Source organism: Neurospora crassa, linkage group II (genome assembly GCF_000182925.2).
Source record: "Neurospora crassa OR74A linkage group II, whole genome shotgun sequence".
Lineage (NCBI taxonomy): Eukaryota > Fungi > Ascomycota > Sordariomycetes > Sordariales > Sordariaceae > Neurospora > Neurospora crassa.
Window position 1 is genome coordinate 1,700,738 of NC_026502.1, and position 24,384 is coordinate 1,725,121.

Sequence of the window (24,384 nt, forward strand, 5' to 3'; positions counted from 1 at the left end):
CCGTTTCCCCCGAAATCTCCTTTATCTCAATGGCCATGGAGTGACTGCCCGGCTGTGCTCTACTCGCAGGGAAAAGCAAGATTGAGAGGAGGCCATCTGCCTCGGATTGCTGCCGGTACACGATACTGCTCCTTGCTACCGTCATCTATCTTTGGTAGACTACTGTAGTGCCTGGTACCGTGACACAATACGCACGTTGCCTCTGGGCTCCGACCAGCTGCCATCCTCGCCCCGTATTGACTTCAGTTGCCTACCGTTTTGGTGAGACAGACATAAACCTGTCGTCTCTCCCCCTTCGTTCCCCTCCAACAGCCAGCCCTGTCTACTAGTATCATGCTTCATCCACACCCTCAACACCCTGTCCACTATCGCTCGAGTTACATTATCTTGACTCACGCCCCCACACCTCGACAGCGCCCGCGCTCCGGTTACAGTGGGTAATTCTAACCGAAGCCAAGGCTGCCTTGCTGCTGAATGGTTGGACAGGTCTCAGCACTCCCAGCGGCTAATACATATTGTGGTTCCCCCCTCCTCGGTTTCCCCCAGACTTTCCCTTTTCTCGCCGTTGGCTGGCTTTGAAACCACCTTCCAGAAATCAAGACGACATCCTCAGGCACCAGGAAGGGAAAGCTAGTCCGGTCATCGCCAATATGTCTGCTACCGAAAACGTTATGGCGAGGTTCTTGTTCGCCATCCTCCAGCAAAAGTCTCTGAAGGACGTGAGTGACTACCTCTCCCGTCTGTTATACGTACCATTGGGTTGAATGTCGGAACTCTGTTTGGCTGACTTGAAATTGCCTCCACAGATCGACTGGAACGAGGTAGCCGCCAGCCCGTTTCTCTGCCAGAAGATATCGAACGGCCATGCCGCCCGTATGCGTTACGCGCGATTCCGAGCCTCCATGCTAGGCACCGAACCCCGACCGAGAAACCGTATGAATACCGACGAGAATCGAGTTACAAAAGCCAAGAAGAAGGGGGGAGAAAAGCCAAAGAAAAAAACAGTCAAAGTTGAGACAGAGAAGGAGGAGGAAATGTCCAAGAGCAAAGCCGCATCCGCGACGATGCCATCCCCGCCTCTCAAGGACGAGAAAGATTTCGTACCTCCCGAACCGTCACCCCTCGACCATGTGTATTCCACACCGACCTCCATGGCTAAGCCCATGTCCGACATACAATCCCGAATGCACATGCGGTTCCTCACTCCCTGCAGCGACTCGGATGCTCATACGGCATCACCTCACATCTGTACCCGGGCAGCGGTCACGGCATGCGCCACCGAGATGCTGCTCGGCCATCCAGACACCCCTTTCTCTTTCACCACTGGCTCGTCGACCACCACCACCACCACCATCACCCCCACCGGACCATGGCAGTCCACTTTACCTGCCTACGCTAGCTATGGAATGGGATACGAATTGGACACCTATGCCATGGCTTTTGCTGTGAGCGACTCTCAGCAGAACGAACAGCATGCTGCTGAACAACTTCGGGTACACGCTACCATGATGGAACATGAGGACCAGACCGGCTTGGTCAAGCAGGAAGACTGGGATACTCAGCAGTACCAGTGTTGATGTTGAGGGAGGGCAGTACCGGTCACTACTGAAAAAATCCGTTGATGGATACGGATGTAGAATGACTTTTTCCTTTGTTGTTCCTGCTTCTGTCTGTTGTCTGTCTCTATTTTTTTTTTTTTTTCTTCACTGGGTACCAGGGCTTTGGATACCTACAGTTCGATATCTACAAACGGCCTACTACTCTTCGAATAGCTATGGATGGATGTCTGACTTTTGGGTTTCATGACGGGCGGTCGGTTTCCCTTGGTCTTTTGCTTTGAGTGGCTACCCCTCTTGTCCTCTGCTTCATGGACAGCAGCTGTCTTATCTTTACTGGCATCTGTCTGCCATTGTACGATTATAGGTTTAACGAAGATAATAAATGATGGTTACTAATGAGGTACGTCCTTGCATGCCCTTTGGGTGTTAGTGCTCTTTCATGTTTTTTGAAGGCCGGGTTGATTTTTCGGATATAATCTCGAAAGCGTTCAACCAGGACACTCGATGTTTTCGCCTTGCGGCGTGTCGCTCAGGGTCACCATGACAGTCGTTCCTGTCTCTCTGGTTCCAGCAGAATACTATGGTACACCACTGGCTTGCTTACTCCCCGGAACTCTTCCAGCCGTCAACCACATATGCCCACGTTGTCAGCCTCAAACCACCCATTATCGCACATTTAGGTCAAATCTCTCTGATTCGCAATCGCTTTTAAATTATACCTAGGTAGTTGTATTCCTGCTTCCGGCCCCCGCGACTGAAGCTTGCAACTGCAAGAAAAGTACTTGGTCACGGCCAGTGCTTTGACAGGAGGAAAGAGCACCCCACTCTAACTTTCCATCTTCAGGAATTCTAGACTTGGCTTGGCGACGGGGGAGCATTCCTCTTTTCTGAACCGCAATCATGCTACCTACCTAGGTAGAGGTACTAAGGTACATTTGACTCTCTCTGATCGATCCAACGCACCGACTTTCAGTACACGTTCATTCGTACTTCTTTTCTAGACGATGTTCAACCGTCTACCCACATGCCCATGTCGCTGGTTCCCGAGCCTCCAAGAATCACAGGCTTGAATAAGCGAATGCCTCCAGGTTTATTGCTATATATTGGGTATGCTTATCCCTATGCTCTGCGGCCGTTTCATCCATCTCTCTTGATGCCTAATGTCTCCCTCTTCCGCTCCTCATAGGCCTACAGGCGCAAGTCAGTGAATCACCACCAACCATCGTGGTCACTGTTCGTCCGCTCGTCCGTCAGCTTGGCCCATCAGTACCTCGATGCCACCTTGGCTAGCCACAGCTGCCCCCCAACATCATACTCTGGGACTGTTCCATCAGTTCACGGCGTTTGACCATCTTCCTTCCCATACTCGATCGCTAGGACGTTCACTGCGAGCCTGCTATCTGGCCTGACAGGCCTGTAACCGCCCTTCCGATACACGTAGCGATACCAAACCTTATCGAACTTCTCGAAGAGTGATCCATACTAGCCAAAGCCTGGGGAACTTCCAAAATCTGGGCCTGCCGAAGTTTGGCGTGGGTCAAGTTCCGATCCTCCCCAGCTACCACGATAGCCCGCATATTCTTGCTTTGGCTAGCTCGAATCACAACAGTACACTAAGTCGGGTCATGATCAAGTCAAGTTAGGTCTCCCGGTTTTCTGTGCGCTTCCTTGGCCGTTTGGGTGAAGGTACAGCAGCCCTGGGTTCGCTTCTCGGTGACAACCGTCACCAAACTGGTGGTGTTGCGGGCAAATCCAAGCTAAAATTTTGGGATCTGCTCGTCTTTCGTTCTTTCGTTCTTCTCTTTCCTCCTCCTTCTCTCCTCCACGTCGTCGTCCACTTCCTCAAACAATACAACGATAACGACAACAGCGACTACAACGACAAAAGCAGTAACAGTTAGCCAAGAAATCGTCGCATTACGCTCTTGGGCACCCCAGCTCTCGAGCACAGATAGTTCTCTTTCCTAGAGTCTTGCGTGCCGAAGCCGGCCCGATCACGATAAGCCAACTATTTTGCTCCTCTGGCGCCATAGCTCTTCTTTTCCCTGTCGGCTACTCGCCAACAACAACATCGGTGTGCAAGATGTCCATTGGAGAGAAGCATTTCACTACGTCAGTATACATTTGAGTGGCCCCGTCATCTCCAGGCAAGCGCCCTTCGTTGGGACTCGCTACCGAACAAATTCGGCAAATTGGTGAACCAGACATGCATCAGTTCTCCTTTCAGAGCACCCAACGTTCAGCACGACAAGGAGCAGCCACCAGCACATGTGCCACTTCAGCTAGTGAAGCTCTTCGAGATTACTCATCGCGCGCAATACTCATACTCGCCAGTGGTTCAATTTACAGGCTTGAAATTTGTTCCATGTGGCTCTGCCAGCATTGTGTGGCCCAGAAAGACAATCTTCTGCAAGTCTAGTGTGTCAATCCGGTATATCTGGTCTTTGCAAACACTGACTGCCCTTCGCCAAATTTTCTTCAGCAACCCGTTCTTCTTCCGCATTCTGGCGGCGTCATGTCACTCAATTCACCATCCTCACCGAACTTGCCAACGAGTTGTCGTCCGTATACCGTTGGCAGAGATTCGAGTAATCGCCGCTGAGTAACTCGTGGAGGAAAGGAAGTCCCCGGTCCCCGGCCGTCTGTCCACTTTGCAACTTCAGGATGACGCGACGCTGAAGCTTTTGCTTTTCCCTGGGATACCTATCCTCAACCTCAAGGCATGCAACCTGCGCTTGACGCTGGCCAGAATACAATCAATGCATCCAAAGCAGGCTTTCGAAATCCGGGAAATTCGGAAAAGGTCAACGCAGGGTTAATGCTTCGCCATGCGCATTTCCCTCGGCATACACGCAGCTAAACGCGATCACCAAACCTTTGACCCTACAAAATCCGCACGCTTACATCTGACCTCTTTTCTGGATTTCCGGAGTTTATACGGTACACACTAGGTGTACAGATCAACCAGACTACGTTTTTACTGGACACGTGGTGTCCAAAATTAAGGCGCTCGAATGATTAAGGTACTATAACCTCTGTAAAGTTACTCACGATTGTCTACTCGGCTCCAAATTCGCCCTTTATTTCTACCTGAGCAACCGATAACGCCGACCGTGGCAATCAACAACATTAATATCCTGCAAGTTGCTCGCATATCCATCTACGATTTCATTTCCTCACTATTACCAGTACCCTCTCTGTTCCAATTTCTTTCTCGACATCTGCAGACTTAAACGCCAACAGCAGCAACATATCATCAACTACCACGAAAACCATCTACTGAAAACTATTACTCAGCCCTTCCTATCCTTCCACAATTTTACAAATTTGCCAGACCACCCTAATCTCTCGAAACTTGGCTTGACCACGCCTCAGGCTTTCTCTAGGGTATCACCAAACAACAACACGCGTCGAAAAATATTGCGATACCTGCTACGATGTCACCCAAATCTTCTAAAGCTTTCAAGGTTCCGTTCAGCCTGACGGGTAGCGACTACAAGCTTTTGTGTGGCTTCATTATCAATAGCGAGAAGATCAAGTATGATCTAGCAAGCGTTACCGAATACATGGGCTCAACAAGTCAACAAAGTACCCAGGTATGTTACTTGCTCTGCTATTGCTTGATGTTTGTGTGCTTTGTCCCCCAGAAACATGTCGCCAAACAAAGAAACTTGTAGGGATAGCTCAGCTTCCTTGCTTGTCACATTCCAGTTACTCGACGTACATTCCAGTGAAGCAAGGTTACATTCCATGGTCTTTTTTCCTATCTACACTAAGCCGCCCAGCATCGCAATTTCCAGCAAACTCGAATCTTGGTTTCCACTTGAACCCATTCGAATATTTTTCTATCTTTTATTTTTACATCACAATCGATCCCAGATTACGGTCACAATCAAAGATCTTGCAACTTTTGTCGATCTTATCCTCAAATATTATCCGCGTTCGCATATTGCTCAGCTATTTTGGTATTCCCATGAAATGGATTCGCCGACGGCTGCTATGCCAAAGCGAACCTCAACGTCAACCAGCTGATCTGGCTTTTGTTTCTATTATCGAGTTGTTTTCTTTCTTCTATTTTGCGAAGCAATTTGACACTGGGTAATATTGATGCGTGAAGAACATACACTAATCTTCATGGCAAAATAGATTCGCGTTAATGCACTCTTGAGAAAACTTAGGCGCGATGGTCACGAAATCGCCGAAAAATTGGATGCGGAGGCCAATGAAGCCATACGGAATGCGGTAGCCCCGGTCTCACACGTTAACCCGCGAAAGCGTGCCCGGGAAGACAACGGACCTGACAATGAAAACCACAACGTCAATAACCGCCACAACCCCGGCCTCTCATCGTCTTCTTTGTTTGCGCGAACCCCCAGGCCTGCCCTGCCGCAGCAACAGGACCAGCAACAACACCATTACCAGCAACCCCAGAAACATCACGAAATCCCTTTCGCTACTTACACCCACGGCTCCCGAGAGTTCCCGGTACCGGCCAAAACCCATATGTATGAGACCCCCCCGCCGCCCTACACTCGCCTTGCCACTGCCGGTACTGGGGTGATGATCACTACTCCGGTCATTAACTCGAGCCATGCTGTCAATCAGGGTATGGGCGTGGGCATGGCCATGGGGTCCCTCTCTGGGGCAGAGAGACTCGGCAACGGATTTCGACAAAGCTTGGACGGTGATGGCTTTCCACTTGGTACCCATCATGTTGGAAACGAGTTGACCTTTGGTGCTCCCACTCGCTCAGCTCCCCTGGCCTACTCAAGCGACGCCAGGAACGGTTTTGGGGTGCACGGCAGCCAGAACAGCAACCGAGTCAACCGTCTAGATGAAGGCTACATGGGAAATGTTGACACGGTAAACGGTAGTGCGATGGGCTTTACTCGGCCTAACAGCCTGGGCTACAACCTCTCTGTGAATAGCGCGACTTTCTACAACAACAACCTGCGTTTGGGGGATACCTTACCAAGTCTGATGGGCAATGACTTAGCCAACGGTTTAAACGCAATTCCCGGCAACTCTAGCAATGACGCTGCGGTGGATCGTGGCGTGCAACACAATTCCTTCAACCCTCGCTTCAACCACCCAACTAACTCAAACGAATTCTCGGTGAGCGTTCCTATTACCACGGTTCCGCATCCCGTCAAGCCTGTCTTTCAGCCAGGCTTCCAGCCCACCCAGAACTTCCAGGTGCCCGACCACCAGATTGTCAACTTGAACGTTGACTTCCTCGGCAAAGATGGAAACCAAAATGGAATCACGGCGGCAGCCACCCAGCCAAATGGAGTACAACCGAAAGTGACAGTGTCTATCCTCGAGCAACTACCTGTGCCCATACCCATGCCTGCCGCTGAAAAAACGCCCGAACGCATACCTACACTCGTCAATACAGCCGCAACTATAGCAGATGCAGACCCGATCATACTCCAGCAGCAGCAGGGGCAAGATCAACCACAGGAGCAACAGCGGGCACCAGAGCAACAGTCTCTTCAAGAGGAAATAGATTCTTGGGATCCCCTGTTTCACCAGGATCAGGAGCAACTACCGCAGGGAGAGTTCGATTCTGTGGAAGCCCAGGTCTTCTCTGCACTTTCTGCCGAGGGATATGGTATCGATTACCTGGATCTATAGTGTTAGAAAGTCAGGGATCAGGGTCTCGCTCCGCTCAGCTCATGCAGTGGCAGGAGTCAGCAAGGAGTATGATGATGGGTTGTTCTCCTATCAGTACCTGCTTCTCTGTTTTCGGCTTTCTGGTTTACGACTTACGACATTACGAATCACGATTTCGATTACGTTGCGATTACGATTACGAGTACGATTACGATTTCTGGTTCTCAAGCATTTCGTTTTGTTTCATCTCGTCTCGTGTTTGATGTTTGCTTATGGGCGTTGTTGGGCTTGGCGGATGGGAAATTTGGGATTTGGAGATGCCCAAGGTATAGAACGAGCGTGCCCTAAGGCAATCTAGTGGAAAACCGTATGAATTCGCGGTTTCGGTTTTTTATTTCCTTTTCGGTTTCACACATCTTTTCATTCAAACGGTTTCGGATCTTACCATGGTTTCTTTTTCAGCGCAGGGCGGCTACTGCTACTCATTTGCTTTCGCTCACCGGAAAAGACTAGGACATCGCTTTATATCCCAACCCGATGGTCCGAAGTACAAAGAACATTTAGAGCAGGATACCATGAATAAGAACAAGACGTTATCCCTCTCAGCCCTCCGGGCAATTCTTCGTCGTCCCACGACGGAAAATTTCGACGCTGCAAGAGTGTGCGAAACTGCGCGCAACGGCCAAAGGATGATGCAAGTCCTTGTTGGTCATGGCGGAAGCTAATCTGGCCTCCATGCGCGCAACGGCCAAGGGACGATGCAAATCCTTGTTGGTCATGGCGGAAGCCAACGTGGCCTTCTGCTTCTCAATGGCAATCGGCCACTGGGCCTCAGGGCGGTTGGCGTTCTGGGTCCGAAGGGCGCGAAGGCCGCGAAAGGCGTGAAGGGCCCCCTCCAGCTGCACATAGGTAATGTACCTTTGGTTTGTGTATCGCGGCTCACTTTGACAGGATATCTCTCGAAGACCTCATCTACCTCCCGTCGTCAATCCATTTTTTCTTACCGACGTCAACGATCTCTTTCTCGTCAGCGGCCTCAACGATCATGTCGCAGACTTCCTGGTCCTTGTTCCGATGGATTACCTTCTCGGGAAGATGGCCACGATTATCATGTCCGGCAGATCTCTCCCGTCCAGCCGTCGATCTATCTCGTCTTCGTGGTCCCAGCGATTATATCCCTGACTTCCTGGTGGTCCAGCTTCTCGGGTAGATGGTTACGGGACGGTCGATCATACGGGCCGAGCCGCCTCACTGTCACACTTGGCGATGGTGGGGCCTGGTGGTTTGGTAAGGCAGCCTTGTAAGTGAGTGGCTTGGCAAAGGCGTCGATATGTTTCCAACGGCAACGGAGCAACGGCAGATACTAGGTCGTGCAATTTCTGACTCCAAGGTCAATTCTTGCAGGTCCTCTCCGGACAGTTCTGTTCTTGCAGGTTCTCTCGGGGCAGTTGGTTGGTGTGATTGGCGTTGTTGGCGTTTCCGGTGTTAGTGGCGCCTTTTAAGAGGGCAGTCCTTGACCGCGTGGTCTCGTGGCCTGATGGCCTGGTGGCCTCGCAAAGACGCTGGTCCCGATCCAACAGCAGGAGCCCAGGCTAATGTTCTTTCTCCTCCACAGACCAGGAAGAGGACAATATCAAGTATATGCTCTTTTCAGCTACTTTCACCAAAGCCGCTCATGGCCTTGCCACGACCCAACTCGCCGACCACCATGTGCGACTCCGCGTTGGTTGTGCTAGAAGCACCCATAGCAACATCAAGCAAGACACCATCTGGGCCGAACCCTACCTGAAGAAACAAGCTTGTCTTGATCTACTCAACACGGTGCCTCCCGGCCGCACCATCATTTCCATCAACAACAACAAGCAAGACGCCATCTGGGCCGAACCCTACCTGAAGAAGCAAGCTTGTCTTGATCTACTCAACACGGTACCTCCCGGCCGCACCATCATTTTTGTCAACAACAAGCACGCTGCGGATGAGCTCGACGACTTCTTGTTCAACAAGAGAGTTCCAGGGACATACTCGGTCTTCACAATTAACCGACGCAGGAACAGTTCTTACAGGTTTTCTCGGAATGGTCTCGTGAGAAGTAGAGTTGTCTTAGTCGAACTGAAACAGAAGTTCAGGCGGAGCAACAACGGTGAAGTTCGGGGACCAGTCCGATTTGGGCGCAAAGATTAGGCCAACACCACGAGTAACACGCTAAGGGCTCCCAAACCATCTGTTAGAGTGGCTGTGGTGGTCATGACTGGCAAGTCATTCGGAAGCTGGATGGTTTGAGTGATCACTGGGCCAGCACGCTCACGGTCACACGGGTCCCGTAGGCCGCGAGGCCACATTGGCATTCGTTGCCCTTGTACATGACCACTCTGGCCAGACCATGCAATCTGTGTGGACGATGGTGCGGCCTGGCGGTAGTCTAGGTTGGCCCAGTGGCCAGTTTGAGGCAAACGCATGGGTTTGCCTGTATCTCCCAGCAACGGAGGGGCAATACTGAGGTCTTGCACTTTTTCGCCCCAGGATCAATTCTTGCAGGTTCTCCTCTGGGCGGTCCTTGACCATTCCTTGACCACAAAGTTTGGTGAGGTGAAGGTGGCCGAGGCCAAGCTGGTCCGCGAGAAAGACTGCGCCGAAGCGAATCGGTTGAGGTCTCGCTCTCCGTTTGAAAGATTGGAAAGACCACTGTGGCCGAAACAAATAGTACGACCGATTCGGTGAGTATACTCCTCGATGTTATCAAGATGCTAATTGTCGGCAGGTCGTCGTTGTCGATGAAAGCATTATCGATAACAGCGTTGTCAAAGCCGCGTTGTCGAAGCCGGTGTTGTCAAACCCGCGTTGTCGAAGCTGGTGTTATCGAGGCCATTGTTGTTGAAGCCGGTATTGTCGGTCGTCGTCGTCGTTTGAGCCGTCTCTGTCGCAATCCAAGCCGTTGCTGTCGAAACTGGGGCACATTGCCGACACCACTGTTGTCATCCCTTCTCGGGTAATATAACAGTTTCTCAATACTACGAAGACAGAGATCATCGTGCGAGGTTTCTACTATAGCTCCTCTTTTGCGCCTCTTCCTGGTGAGGTGGCTTTCGCCGAAGTCGCGGTGGTTGCAAGTCAGGCCGAGATCATGAATGATGCCATAGACTGATCGGTCAATCCCGCGGCTATGGCTCTGTCGGTTTGACGTTTGCAGCCTAGAACAACGAAGGCCACTGGGAGAGAAATGCAAGCCTGGCAAGAATACGCTACCGACGCCCGAATTATTACAATTGACGGTCATCGCGACTTAAACGACAATAAATAATCCGGCAGGATTAACGGCATTCGCTATTCCTCTCCGGTGAAGGTCGCTTCAATTCTACCAATGAGCAACAAGATCGCATACCGCCAATGAATAAATAAGGTCAACGAGCAGATAACTAGACCACCCGACTAACACCGCACTCTCGTCGAGATGCAAAGGCGTTTATTGTCGCCGCGTTCTGCGCTATCAACCTTGCCCGTTGAGGTCAAAAGGGCTTTGCTTCCACCACCAGGTTGATTAGCAGCTCATTCACAGGTCCGATTACCACCCTGGATAGCCACGGCGGTATTTCCCATGGTTCCGGCGGCCACAGCCACGATCCGGTCAGGAAAATGGTACCTCTAACAACACCAACCTGAAAGCCGGTAACCAAATGCAGAACCAGCATGCGATCGGCCGCCCCGAAGCCCAGTGCCACCAGCGCTTAGAGGCAATCAGAGCCCCCAACACCGATGAGAACGGCACATATGCACCCATCGAGCGGGTCATTCCGACCAAGCTTGAGAGCTGAGTCGAAGCAACACCATACCACTATGACGAATTTGCCAACCGCGAGACCGACTGGGACAGCCAAGCTCGCATCTACGACTGGGATGGCGAAGAGGGCTATTCACATCTCTTGACCCTCACCAGCACACCAATCTGGCTGGGCTTCGCTTCCAATACGCGCTTCAACGGCACCAGCACCCCTCACGGCCATTCCGTACCAGTATGACGAGTTTGCCAATCATGAGACCGACTGGGACAGCCAAGCTCGCATCTACGAGTGGGATGGCGAAGAGGGTGATTCACCTCTCTTGACCCTCACCAGCACACCAATCTGGCTGGGTTTCGCTTTCAATGCGCGCTTCAACGGCACCAGCACCAGCACTCCATATAGCACTGGCACTGGCACTCCTATCCCACAGCACATTCGTCCATTGTCCGGACATTCTGAGGCTGTCGCTCTCTAGATGGGTTTCAGCCATCCGACGGGTGCCTTCACAACAGGGGAGGCCAGAATCAGCTTCAAACTTGAGATTATTCGTATCCTCGGAGACATACTGCTGGAGGAAGTCCAGAATAGTCTGGCCCGTCGCCAGGAGACCATCTCAAGGAGATTTCCGGTGGGCACAAAGTCGAGATCCTCGTCACGCTCGGTGTAGAAAGAGGAAGCAAGACGTCTTTGGACCAATGCTCTCCTTATAGGTGGCTTATCTGGTCATGTGGGTACGGTTTGCCATTCCCCGGCGCTGTGAATTTGGGGGCTCAGGTTTAGTTCCCACGAGGGATTGTGGGCGTAAGCTCTACGGCCTCTGGCAATGATTTGTTAGACCTGGGTTTGGAGCCAGCCACCATGCGATATGTCCCGCATCCCACTCAGATCTCTCCCTTGGCTCTCAGCAGTGGCCATTTCTCTTTCCATGATCTAGACTTTGGGATCAACATTGGGCTCCCCGCCTTTCACTTCGACGAGGAGGGAAACTTGGCTTCCTAATTCTCCAGTTCGGCGCCTCGAATTCGCGACTGCTTCCGAGTCTCGAGAATCATGGACGGGGATGTTACCCAAAAAATACGTCCTCCACTATACTTCCGTTCTATCGGCTTTTCTAGAGTCCCTCAAATGGTTGTTTTAAATCAAACAATACCGTCTTCCCTAATTCGGCTCGGTCTACTCCTCACGCAACTATCAATCGAGCACTCCATAATCTTCCAGATAAAGTGGGCTCAGACACAGTTTGGTCTAAGTATTGCGCCGATTAATTCACACCAGACCCCGCGAGCATTTAGCTGTCGTCGACGCCAACTGCACAAGGTTCAGCAGGTTGGCAGCTCCAGACTATGGGCAACGACAATATTGCTCCCTGAGCAGGGCGACCAAACTCCTTCACTTCCAGCTCCCGGTACGTATTTATGATGTCGATGGCTCTGACCCCAGCGCTAGCATGTCTAAACCTTCTAGTTAGAGTATTGAACGAGTGAATTCACGCCCTACACATTGTCGACCAAACGGTAGACCACCTACAGCCCCGGACCGGCGAATTACCAAACAGCCACCATCACCGACAACACCTCACGTACTGGAAAACCAAGCGATAACACAGAACCAGACACCTCTTACAACTAACCCTGTTGTTGATACGCCTACTCAGCAGCCAAGCGTTGTCAGGGCATTGAATACTCAAGTACAGCCCCCAATCACTTCTGGCAATCTTACCAACCATGGCCTTGGCTGGCTCAAGATGTGCGGCTAGTCCGCTCAGCGCCAGAGAGTTCGTCCATACCAGCTCCTCCTCAGACCTGGCAACCTGTGCTGTTTTTTTAAGCAATCCGGCCAATCTCAAGTGGCTTAGCTGCGACATGTCAGTTCAGTGCCTATTCTGCCACCTGGAAAAGGCGAGCTTGGTTCTGAAAGCCAGTTCACTGAGCCAGTGGGGAGGCTGCAAACGGTTGTCGTAAAGTGACTCCACAAATGGGAGTTGGTACACATGGCGGCGTGTCTGTGTGGCTCTTCCCATGGGAGGTGGCCTGGTGGCTTCACGGGTGGTTGTTCTTGCGATTTCAGAGGAGGTCTAAGAGTTCGCGCGAGGAACACGACGACCAGCCAGAAGCAGCATCTTGCCAGTGCACCACTGCTCATTTCGCAACAAATCTGAGGCTCGCGCCTGGGTTTCCTCCCCCTACCCCCTAGACTCAAGCTCAGCCTCGACCCATATTCAGTCTCAGGGCCTCGACCCGAACATCAAGCCAGAACCATCTCCTACAACAACAGCGGCATGTCCTTCGACGGCACAGTGGCTATCAGCTTTACTTATACTCCTAGCTGCTATCAGAAAGCCTTCACTGGAACAGCAAGCGGGCTCGGGTCAAGGTCATGATAGCTCCGGTCACATCGTCGGTAGGTCAGACCACGGCGGCAGAAGGGTGCGAAAGGAGGGGAGTCCTTTCCAAAGACATCAGGCATGGAAGACTACTTAGTCCGCTGCCCAAAGTGGATTGAATGTAGCTCGAAAGAGCATATACTTGATGTTGCCCTATTTCTGGTTCCCGCCAGGGTTTTGTTGGGAAGAAAAAAAATACTAGATCCGAAGACGGGGAATCTCGACAAAACACCTGATGTCTTGGACACAACGGAAAGTGAACCCGCCTTGCTGCATCTCGTCCGGATGGTCCACCCGGCCCGCAAAAGGCTGGATCCGAAGAGATTGGGCGAAACACAGCTTCATACGGCTCTCCCCAATCTCAGGCAATAGAATTTAGCTATATACCATCCCTCGATGCCAACTTTTATCGGTCTGTCTTTTGCCTTCAGCCTTAGACTACTCTACAACGTTAAAATTTGTCGGTCCACCTCAAACGCTCAATCATATCCCAATCATTAGCCATATAGTCAATCACTATATAGCAGACACGGCATATAGCCACGAAGTTACAACGCCCTAGGAAGTCGATTAGACGACCGGGAGAGCGATGGGGATGTCGCAGCCTTTCGCGATCTGCTCCATCTGCTCCCTGATGGGACCGTTATCCATGAGGTCAATGGGTCGGCTCAGGGTGGTCCATGAAGTCGATAAGACGACCAGGAGAAGCGATGAGAATGTCGCAGCCTTTGGCAGATCGCTCCATGTGCTCTTGGTGAGATGGCCATCAAGGCTTTGGCACTCTCCTGTTACGGCGACTGGCCGAGCTCACTTGCCTTCTTCTCCTCGTATTTGCTCGGGTGGTGCCGTTGCCAATGTTGATCTTGGGCTTGACGCGGATCTCATGCGGAAGTCAAGCTCAAGAGTGGGAGTGGGCAGAGCGAGCGAGGCGGCAACATCGTCATCGTCAAAGTGGTGGAGAAGGTGTACCTGACCTCTCCACCTGGGGTTGGGGTTGGGAACTGGGGCTGGGGCCGGGTCGTGGGACTCTTTCACAGAACCATCCACCTCCTGAATCGCAAATCTACCAATTCTGAGGCCAACTTGGTGAAGGCGGGCAGCCAAGCTTCTGTGCTTCTTCTGGCCGAGGAGAAGTCGCCAACGCCGCCAGAGTCGCGGCGATGGAACTCTCCCCACCAAATGGAGAGGAGCACGACAACCACCACTGCCGCCAAGCCGAGAGGATCAACAGTCAAAAAGGCAAACTACATAGAACCGCAAACGACTACGGATAAGAGCGAGTCGGCTGTGTCTGTCGACTACGACGCCTTGGACGACTCTCCTACCGGTCATCTGGCCAAGAAGCAGCGAACCACTCCCTTACCAGCAACTTCCTCAACCCATCACTCCCTCGGTCGACCACTCCCTCAACCAGCCCCATTTGGTGAGGTCAAGTATTACCAGGATAAATACGAGGAGAAGAAGACAAGTGAGCCTCAGAAGCCGAACTCATCCAAATCACAAGATAACACCCGAGGTAGCGCACAGAGACCTCGAGTGCAGTCACCGATTGCGCTCAGGATGAGCCCATTGCCAGTCCCGACAACAAGGCCGATCACGAGGCCAAATCTAAAGGCGAGCCTCCTGTATCGACTGACATCTTCCGTTGCAACTACGGAACTAGCTGCTTCTTTGGCCTACACTCGCGCAACGGTCCCCGTGTACCCCACGAATAGCAACTCTGGTCCCCCATCAAGACTGCGTTGCCGCCTAGACGCATGTCTTATTCTGTCCTGCCGAGCTTCCAGCCGGTTTTCATATACCAAAACCCTATTATTGGCCTCTCTTCTGTTGTGCACTAACGACTTGCAGACTTTGAGAAGCTCAAAGCCCTGCGCAAGTTCAAGGCAGTCTCTGGGCCCCATCCCAAACGTGGAAGATCTCAGCTTTTTCGAGACCTCGCAGCTATCCGCCCTTTACCGAACGGTCACCAAGGGTCTGGTCAATATCTCAAGGCCTTCAGGAACAGGGTAGAACTTTTACCACTCTGTAGAGGCAATCGAAGTCATGCTAGCGACTGGAGTCGCCGGAAGCGTCCAGAACACAACACGCTCGGCCGCCCCTCGTCGCCGCTGCTCCACCAAACCATACCTTGAATCAACTGTTTATCAAGGACATAAAGACACTCGCTCTCGGAGTACTTACTTATACCATTCAGCCGGTCAGACAATTCCCACCCAACTATCGGCCGTGGCCAACAGCTCGCCGACGGCTCCAATCATTGGCTTCCCCAGAGGCCCATCGACAGGTTCCTTCCAATTAAGCACTCCCGGCTTCCCTGAACCGAGTCGCAGCTGTCACTGTCACGACAAGAATGGCTGGCTGCATTCTCCCTCTCTGATGCCACCTCGTTGCCGACGGAATAGTCCCAAGCCTCGTGTCGAGACTTTTGGCCCATTCAAAACTACTGGCTTGCGCCCAGCCATGCTTCACATTGTAGAGCTTGCTGGCCACGAGCCTCGACCCCAATCCAACGTTACTGCGTCTCTGCGGCCAATTGGGGCTACAGGCCATCACGATTGCGCAAAGTGGTAAGTCCAGTTTCTTACGCTTCTGTAAAGGCAATGCTCGTGTAAGGACAATTTCCGACACTAACAAATGGATAGACTCTGGCAAGTCAGCGGCATACCTGATCCTCATCATTTCCACCAGTCGCCTGGTTAATTACCGGTTGCTCCGCCGACGAGTTCGACAATATTGGGGCTGTCTCTACGTTCTAGGACATTCACTACGTCTATTACACGATGGGAATGTCGGCCAGTATCAGAGTCAATGCCATGGCTGGCTGTGTAACCGATTGCTGTTGCGGCTAGGGTCAAGGGCACTTCGTACCAATCCTCCAGACTTCAGCCATAGCGAAGACATATTCTGCGGGAGGCAAATCATTATTGGAGAGTCCACCGCGAAATGCCGAGTATGACAAACACTGGATGAAATGACGGCCTCTCGACAATACATTGACCTTTTCTCCGATATGGACAGAACCTGTCCAAGGTTTCCCGTAGGCCGAAGTATCTCCTCTGCTGTCACCGTCAACAGAGGGCCAAGAACGGCAGATCGAAGTTGATGACATGTGGAATTTTGCGCACCGGACACCGAAACCGCGAGCAGTGGTAGGGGGCGATGTTCATTAAGATGGGACACTTTTCGGCACAGAAGACGCACGACACAACGTCACGCTCTCTCTGGGTTCTCTCACCATGCGTTTTGACACGAGGCATCATCTTGATGAACATGAACTCGTCAAGCTCATCTGCGATACGTCTGTTGGCGCAACGATCCATGGAACGAGATCTGAGTCAAGAAACTAGAGAATTGATTGATTTGAAAGCGCTGGTGGCTGTTACGAAATGTGTCCGGAAACTAGGTCTTGCGGCCATCCTTGCACTCGAGATGTCGCGGCCTGCAGACACCAAGTTGAGGAGATCGAAGCAAGTCTGCTTTCTCATATGATGCGGCATGAGATGCGCATGACATTGGGCATCTCGCCGCTGCACCAACCGAGACCAATTTACAAGGCCACTGACCCCCTGAGAGAACTTGCAAGAATTGCACTTGGTTCCCTCAACTGACCACTCTCGGTGGCCCAGGCCCTCTCCGCCATTGCTGAGCTCCAACTTGTCCTGCTCGTGCCGAACCCATCGACTCTTTCAGAACAGCTGACCTACATTCAGCCATACTCCGCAACGTGAAGCTTGCTGGCTACGATATGCCCACCCCCATTCGGCGCTACTATATCCCCGCAACCGTCCTGTGGCAGGAGAGTGTCAGAGGACTAAGTTGACTCATCTTAACCCAAGCAATTACCCGGGTGTCATGGGGATCAGCTGTAGTAAAGTCGTTGTTGATTAATCAGAGGGCAAACCGGTTGAAGCATCGCAAAACAGCTTGAGAACTTGAGCCGAGGCCAGATCAGGCACGATTCGTTCAAGTTTGACTGTGCGATCAAATGGCCAGAAGCCTGGCTTGTTAACCGCGAAACTATCGTTTAATCTCCTGCGGGAGCAAAGGAAAAACGCTTGGTTCTATCAGCACCCCCAAAAGGCTACCTGGACACTTGAGACTCAAGACGAGCAGAATCCACTGGCACGGTTTCCGCGGCGGGCCAACGGCTTACATTCTAGCCTTAACCGAGGGATACTTCCCTGCCTATAACAAACGATGGGTTGATTATGTTTACTCGAGTAGCAACGCGAGGCGTCTCGGGAGCATCATTGGGCGAAGGGACTGATTGGCCGAGAAGACGGCCGTAGCCCTCGCCCCCAGAAGTTATTCCTGAACCAGGAAGTCTGAGACATGATTATTTGTTGGAACCGTTAAGGAGAAAGAGATTGGCAAATTCTGGTCAAGGAGCTCCAGTCTACAGAGAAAGAGGATTGCAAGTTTGGGGCCACTAGATTTCGACCCTGATGGAGAGGGAGGTTGGTGGTTTAACTCACCACTCGCCATCCACGACGGACTGCTCAATTCCCCGCAACACGGTATTTCCTTGAACTGAATCCCGACAAACACTCCTGCCGAAAGAAGGGAAAGTTAAAGTTGTCATATGTCACAGGAAGGGAAGGAACTTCCAAGAACCTGTTCAATCTTTCTCCTGTCTTCCACTATTATATGGCCCCTTCTCCCCATGGACAAGAAATTGGACGTCCGAGTTATGTCCTTCCACTGGTTACTCGACGGTGACACCGCTCTCCTGTCCACAACAAATGGCCAGTTCATGTCACTGCATTCGATCCACCAAACACTGACATCCTCGAGACAAGTCAGAAGGTTTTCAGCCTCAACAACACACTTGTTCCCCCCAGAGCCGACAACATCCGCGCTCCAAAGCTCAACAGCAACCGTACCTTCAAACTGGACCGGCCTGTCTGAAGCTCTCCAGTGGCAGCACTATGTCCGACTCTCCGTAAGTTATTGTGAACAATTGGGATAGCCGACGTCTGCTAACCAACGTGTGTCCAGCTTCAACCTCCGCCGTTACACGCCTTCGTAAACGCTGTCCCGCCGGCCGCCGAAAAACACTCTATGCTTCTTTGAGGCTTCACTCTAGAATTCTGGCTACTGAGTACATGGTTCAGCCTCCCTACGCTCTCAGCATGGCTAGCACCCAGCGTTCGCTCACCCAACATTAGTATCTCCCGCTCATGCCCAGTCTTCGCGAGCTAGAGGAGGCCATCGAAGCACTTGAGCGGCTGGCAGCGCCTAATTAATCCGGGCCGGTCATCATCAAGACCGTCAACGCCGTCAACGCCAACAGCGCCTCCAATGCCAAGAAGGGCCGCCAACAAAGCTGTCAACGCCAACAAGGTCATCAGTGTGAACGGCACCGCCATGGTGGCAATGGTCGACAAGACTCTACGGTTGGGGGTTATAACGCTGCCGACGCTGACTCTGGCAAGGCCGACTGACCTCAGCAGCGCAATGTTTGCTGCGATAATTGGGCAGGATGAGATGCCCTCTAACGTGCAGCTGGGGCGTTGTGGCTTGCCTAGGCGGGCTACGGAAATGGGGTCTTCCGGGGCTTCTAGCCTTTTGGCATTCTAGCCTACCAACCATTGACGGCCGAAAGGTCACCTAAAAGGCCTCGAACCACAACGAAGTTCCGATGTATTCCCCGACAACAACAGCAACTACGCCTTCAAGCCGACTCGCCGCCCAACTGATGTCAAGTGGTAATCCAAAGTCACCATTCGGCTGAATAGGAATATACATGCTCCTAAACAGCGGGTATGCTTGTTTTCGGGAGCCTTCTGGGTTCTCGACCGTGCGGTCAAGCTCTGCTACGATATCGAATCGGGTCCCACACGGTCGTGCCATTGAATTTCAATGGCTGTCGGGGGAACAACGAAAGTCGTCTAATCCCGAAAGCAAGATGTCTACGCACATTATCGGATCCCATCTTCTTGAATTTTGCTAACCATTCCGTGGCCTTGAAACTAGCTCCAGAAGATCTTGCGCTTTTGTTTAAGTATGTACATAAGGTCGACAGACCGGTCGCTCTCTCGCTACCCGTTCAACTTTCCGAGACACAAAGGAAGCATGAATTGATCGCACCAGATACATACCCCAAGTTCAGGAACGTCAATCTGGCAACTGGATGGACAAAACATCAATGGTCCCGTGACCTCAACCGCCACCAAGACTAGGCAGAAACAACACTTCCGCGGAGAAACGGCGAAGATAAGGCCTCGGGTTTTTTGCAGCCGATGGCGATGCTGCTTTTATTGTCTCGACACGCCTCTTTTCTTCCAAATTTTCAGCTGTTGAGTTTTGGAGGCAATTGGAGACCCGAAGGGGAGATCCGCAAAGGTGCGTTGGTACTGATAGTGTCTGTGTAGAAGAGTGGAAGACTAATGAGCCAAGGCCCGACCAGAACGTACATCAATGTCGTGCCATCTAAAAGCCCACCAAGTACAATGTACGGGTGTATTGCCTATCCAATAATGGCCGTTGCGAAGTGTTGGGCTAAGTATCTACGTGTTTTTCTTGCGACCCATCTAGTGAAAAGCTGAACCTCCTTGAGCCGAGCCTCGCCTATTTATGGTGTATCTGGCCCACACACACAGCAAAAGGTGTGTTACACGGCTAAGGCTGCGTTTGTTCTCGTACAGTTGCCGTATAAACCGCCTTATACGGCTATTTCTATACGATAACCGTACAAAATAGCAATCATTTAGTCGGTTGCCGTACAGAAATACAATCTGCGACCCCCTTATATCAGCCTCGTTCAGCCTTAGCCGGGTTAGGGTTATATATAATTAGAAAACTATATAGATTTAACATTGCTATACAAAATTACTAAAATATAGACTAACCCCTAAGAACCGTAGTATACTATATATTTATAATCTATATTCTATAATACCCTATACTCTAGGGATTTCAATATAATTAGTTAGCGCTTATACCTCTATAATTCCCTATAAAAACCCTATCCCCTATTTTAGTAATAAATTATCCTTTTTCACCCGTATATTATACTTTTAAACTTTAATACCAGCAAAATAGATAGCAATAACCTACTTATCTTTTTTAAAAATTAATTTAAATCTCTTTTATAAAACCGCTTTAAAGATATTCTTCTTATTAATAATACTTTTATTATTATAATATTACTTATATTTAAAAATAAAATCGACAATAATATAGCGGAAAACATCTAGCAATAAATAAATATAGTCGAAATTACTATATCTATTACTTAACGATATAATCTTATCCCTTCTATTCCCAATCTTTAATTATACTATAATATATTATATATTAAACTATATAAACGAATTTAGGAAGCTCTCTATCAGTTACTACCGTATAATTTCCAAAAATACTTTCGAATAGGGAGGGTAATATTTTAAGAGCTTTATAACCGCCTTACTCGCAAAGGTAGGCTAGAAGATAGTAAATAGATTCCTACCCTATCTAAATTACTAATAGTATTCGAAATCCTTAGTTAAAGCGAAATTATAAATATAATTACCCAAAACTACTACTACAGCACAAAGACTATTTGTAAGTTAGTAGCCTTTAATACTATACTATACATCGCCAACCTAATTTACTATACCAAAATCTTCTATAAAATTATTTTAATATTAAAGTAGTTAGCAATTATAACTATAGTACCTCCTGCCCCTAAAACCTAAAATAAGATTTGGATATCTTCTAAATATTTCCTATATTTTAGATATTATTTTAATACTATTAACAGAAAGCATTTCGCTACGAAAGTACTTAAAAATAAATAAACCGCTTATATTTATTATAAAAAATTTATTTCCTAGAATATACTCGGTATAATCGATATAGCAGGCCGGTTTATATATATCCGTACTAATTAGGAAGGTTTAATATATAACAACCGGGTCTTCTACAATACTATTTCAAATAACTTCTTAATACTAAAAGGGTAATATTATATTGCCAACTCGGCCTTCAATTATAAAAAGAGATTGCTAAGGCTATATATAGGTACTCAATATTACTTATACAATATTAATATACACTATAAAAAAGAATTATTCAACCGATTATATAGCAAACTCTATATAATTATTAAAATCGCCTAGAATATAATTATTCGAAAGTAAGTAATTTATCGGACTACTCCTAAATATCCCGTTCGAACCTATACCTATATTATTATTTATACTATTACTTTATATAACTTCCTATTATAATATAAGGATATTGATATAAAAATCAAATCTCGTATAAGGCTACTAATCGATTAAAAAGCGAATTAGCTACTTATATTCAACCTAAATAACTTCCAACGTAATAAACTTACTTATAAGAATAGAAACCGGATAATAAAGTTAAGGGATAATATAGTAACTCAACTATAGGCAAATCGAATAGTAGTATAACTCCTACTTCTTTCCTTTCTTCTTTTTTCTTCCTATAATTAAATAAAGAACGCACTATCTACCCGCCTCTACCTATAATATATTCTATTTACTTACAAATAATAAATTAAAGGATATAATATTAATTTACCCTTCTATCGGATTAAAGTCTTACTTTAGACTAATAATTATACTAATTATAAGGAGAAAAAAAGAAAAAAGGAAAAAAAGATAGAAGGGGAATCCCTAAATTTATAGTACATAGTATTACACTTATTTACCCGCCTCAATTTAAATTATTACCCATTTACCTATAGGTAATAGAATTAATACAATATTAGCACCTTCCAACAATTTAAGTCTTATACGCGACTTATAATTCAAAAGTATAACTTAGAGGGTAGAGGAGGAGGGTACGACTAGGAGGAGGATATAATTAGGAGGGTAAAAACAAATAACTAATAATAAACTCGCCTTAATAATATAAAACCACATTCCTCTAAATCGCTATACTAAACGTATAGCCCAATAACTAGCTCGGTCTTCTATTTAACAATTAAACGCTCGCGTAAAATAGCCTTCTTAACTAGTACCTTATTAGCCTCCCTTTTAACCAATATCTTATTAGGATTCTTCTTCGCTGGTATTTCGTCCGTTAAAATCTATTACCTATAATAGTACTAATACTCTTCAAATTAATAACTTACTTTCTTAATAATAATAATCTATATAATCAAAGAAATAATAAAGCTTAAGAGGTTTATTAAAAATTTACGGCACTTACAGCCCGAATTTCAACAACGATCTTTATTATATAATCCTAGAAAATAGATATTAATTAACTTATTAATTTAGTTCTTAGGCTATTAAATTAATTTAAGTATCGAAGTTTAAGTATTATTAACTTATTAATTTGGTTCTTAGGCTATTATTAGCGGTATTAATTTAATTCTTAGGCTTAATTAATTATTATAGCTTAAAGGTTATTAATTTATTAATTTAGTTTTTAAACTATTATTAGCAGTATTAATTTAATTCTTAAACTCAATTAATTATTATAGCTTAGGGGTTATTAGCAATATTATTTTACTTATTAAATTCTTAATATTTTTTAGTAACTCTTGGCTTCTATACGGAAGTCGTCTGCAAAATCCTAATAGTATTAAACAATAGAGTATAAAGTCTTAATAATATTAAGTAATAGAGCGTAATCCCTCGGGGGAATAGGGCGAGAATTGGATTTGGAAGATTAAATTGGAAGTTATTATTCTTCCTATCATTGTTAACAGAAAATTCAAATAGCAAAATAGGTAGAAAAAAGTAGAGGGAATAGGACGAAAATAGGTTAAAAAAAAATAGAAATATAAAGGAGAATAGGACGAAAAATAAATAAAAATAAATAGAAATATAGATAGGAATAGGAAGTAGGAATAAGAATTAAAATATTATTGGGGAATAAGGAATAGGAATAGAAGATAGGAATAGGGATAGGAATAGGGAATAGGAATAAAGAATAAGGAAGGGAATAGAGAAAGGAATAAGGAAGGGAATAAGGAAAGGAATAGGGAAGGGAATGTCAGGAACGTAAGCGAAAGGTAGGCTAAGGTGACTACGGTCGTAGCCACACGTAGAGGACGGTAAATTAGGGGTTAATCTAAAAATATATTAATAACTACCGATTACAATAAACTACGCTTCGTTAAACCTCTTTTATACCTATACAAACTCTATTTATCCACTAACGAATATTATAGAGCCTCGTACTAGTCTAGCGCTTTAGTACAATACCGGATTATCCTTCCTGCAAGCCTAACCTAATATAAGTATTATTATTAATAATCCTACGCGTTAGTTAATAAAGGGGAGTAGCAACTACTAAGGTACTTCTATATACGAACTCTTAGCTTCCTAATACAACCCCCCCCCTTATAAGTTCTATCCTCGGAACCTTTATAATTCACAATAAATCCCAGTCAAATAGCGGAGGGCGTTAGTATTGTACTATTATAATATTATTGGACTATATTACCGGCGAAGGTATAATATCCTTGCCCTTTAATTCCAGCGAGCTATTACTCGTAATAACCGCCGACGTTATATCCCGGATATTATAGCCGCTTCGCCGCCGGCGAACCGCCCGCTAGAATATTAATATTATAATATCCCTTCTCTTAAGCTCTAAATACGGACATAAAGCCGCCCGCCCGAACATTAGTATTATAATATCTATTCTTACGAATTCTAAATACAGCGAGCCGCCTACTAAAATATTAGTATTATAATATTTATTCTCCTAAACTCTAATACGGATACGAAACCGGTATTAAATCCAACTATTTAGCGTACCGCCCGCTAGAATATTAGTATTATAATATCCATTCTTATAAATTCTAATACAAATACGAAACCGGCATTAAATTTAAAGTATTAACGTTCCGCCCGCTAGAATATTAATATTATAATATCTATTTTTATAAATTCTAATACAAATATAAAACTAGTATTAAATTTAAGAAATTAGTCGGGTTCCTAACTATTATTAAAATTATTATCCCGTAAGCGTACGAAGTAGTAAATATTATTTTACCTAACGAAGAATACTATACTAAATTTAAGAGCGTTAATAAGCACCTTAGGATACTAATATAATTATATTCCGTAGTTCC

At 47.7% G+C, this 24,384-nt stretch overlaps 6 protein-coding genes across 6 annotated transcripts; 5 read left to right on the top strand and 1 right to left on the bottom strand.

Moving 5' to 3' along the window:
- The first annotated feature begins 360 nt into the window (after positions 1–360).
- NCU05477 (hypothetical protein) lies at positions 361–1,953 on the top strand. The gene is made up of 2 exons (XM_958375.2): positions 361–719; positions 807–1,953. Exons 1-2 carry the CDS (start codon positions 651–653, stop codon positions 1,575–1,577), a joined length of 840 nt encoding a protein of 279 aa, XP_963468.1. The 5' UTR covers positions 361–650; the 3' UTR covers positions 1,578–1,953.
- A 3,043-nt stretch (positions 1,954–4,996) lies between these two features.
- NCU05479 (hypothetical protein) lies at positions 4,997–7,196 on the top strand (the record flags this gene model as incomplete). The annotated part of the gene is made up of 2 exons (XM_958377.1): positions 4,997–5,155; positions 5,706–7,196. The coding sequence occupies 2 exons, from the start codon at positions 4,997–4,999 to the stop codon at positions 7,194–7,196; spliced, it is 1,650 nt and encodes a 549-aa protein (XP_963470.1).
- A 581-nt stretch (positions 7,197–7,777) lies between these two features.
- Positions 7,778–8,222, bottom strand: NCU10369 (hypothetical protein; the record flags this gene model as incomplete). The annotated part of the gene is made up of 3 exons (XM_011395352.1): positions 7,778–8,074; positions 8,119–8,147; positions 8,180–8,222. The coding sequence occupies 3 exons, from the start codon at positions 8,220–8,222 to the stop codon at positions 7,778–7,780; spliced, it is 369 nt and encodes a 122-aa protein (XP_011393654.1).
- Positions 8,223–8,816: 594 nt separating this feature from the next.
- NCU05480 (hypothetical protein) lies at positions 8,817–10,317 on the top strand (the record flags this gene model as incomplete). Its single annotated transcript, XM_958378.3, has 3 exons — positions 8,817–9,257; positions 9,696–9,889; positions 10,224–10,317. 3 exons carry the CDS (start codon positions 8,817–8,819, stop codon positions 10,315–10,317), a joined length of 729 nt encoding a protein of 242 aa, XP_963471.3.
- Positions 10,318–10,846: 529 nt separating this feature from the next.
- On the top strand, positions 10,847–11,426 carry NCU05481 (hypothetical protein; the record flags this gene model as incomplete). The annotated part of the gene is made up of 2 exons (XM_958379.2): positions 10,847–10,957; positions 11,184–11,426. The coding sequence occupies 2 exons, from the start codon at positions 10,847–10,849 to the stop codon at positions 11,424–11,426; spliced, it is 354 nt and encodes a 117-aa protein (XP_963472.2).
- Positions 11,427–13,923: 2,497 nt separating this feature from the next.
- Positions 13,924–15,469, top strand: NCU05483 (hypothetical protein; the record flags this gene model as incomplete). Its single annotated transcript, XM_958381.1, has 3 exons — positions 13,924–14,161; positions 14,227–15,057; positions 15,186–15,469. 3 exons carry the CDS (start codon positions 13,924–13,926, stop codon positions 15,467–15,469), a joined length of 1,353 nt encoding a protein of 450 aa, XP_963474.1.
- Positions 15,470–24,384: the final 8,915 nt, after the last annotated feature.

What these genes read in the sequence shown, in the direction of transcription:
- NCU05477 (XM_958375.2), top strand. Translation starts at nt 651, where the DNA reads ATGTCTGCTACCGAAAACGTTATGGCGAGGTTCTTGTTCGCCATCCTC. An exon ending in AGCAAAAGTCTCTGAAGGAC is followed by an intron (nt 720 to 806) that starts GTGAGTGACTAC and finishes TTGCCTCCACAG; the next exon opens with ATCGACTGGAACGAGGTAGC.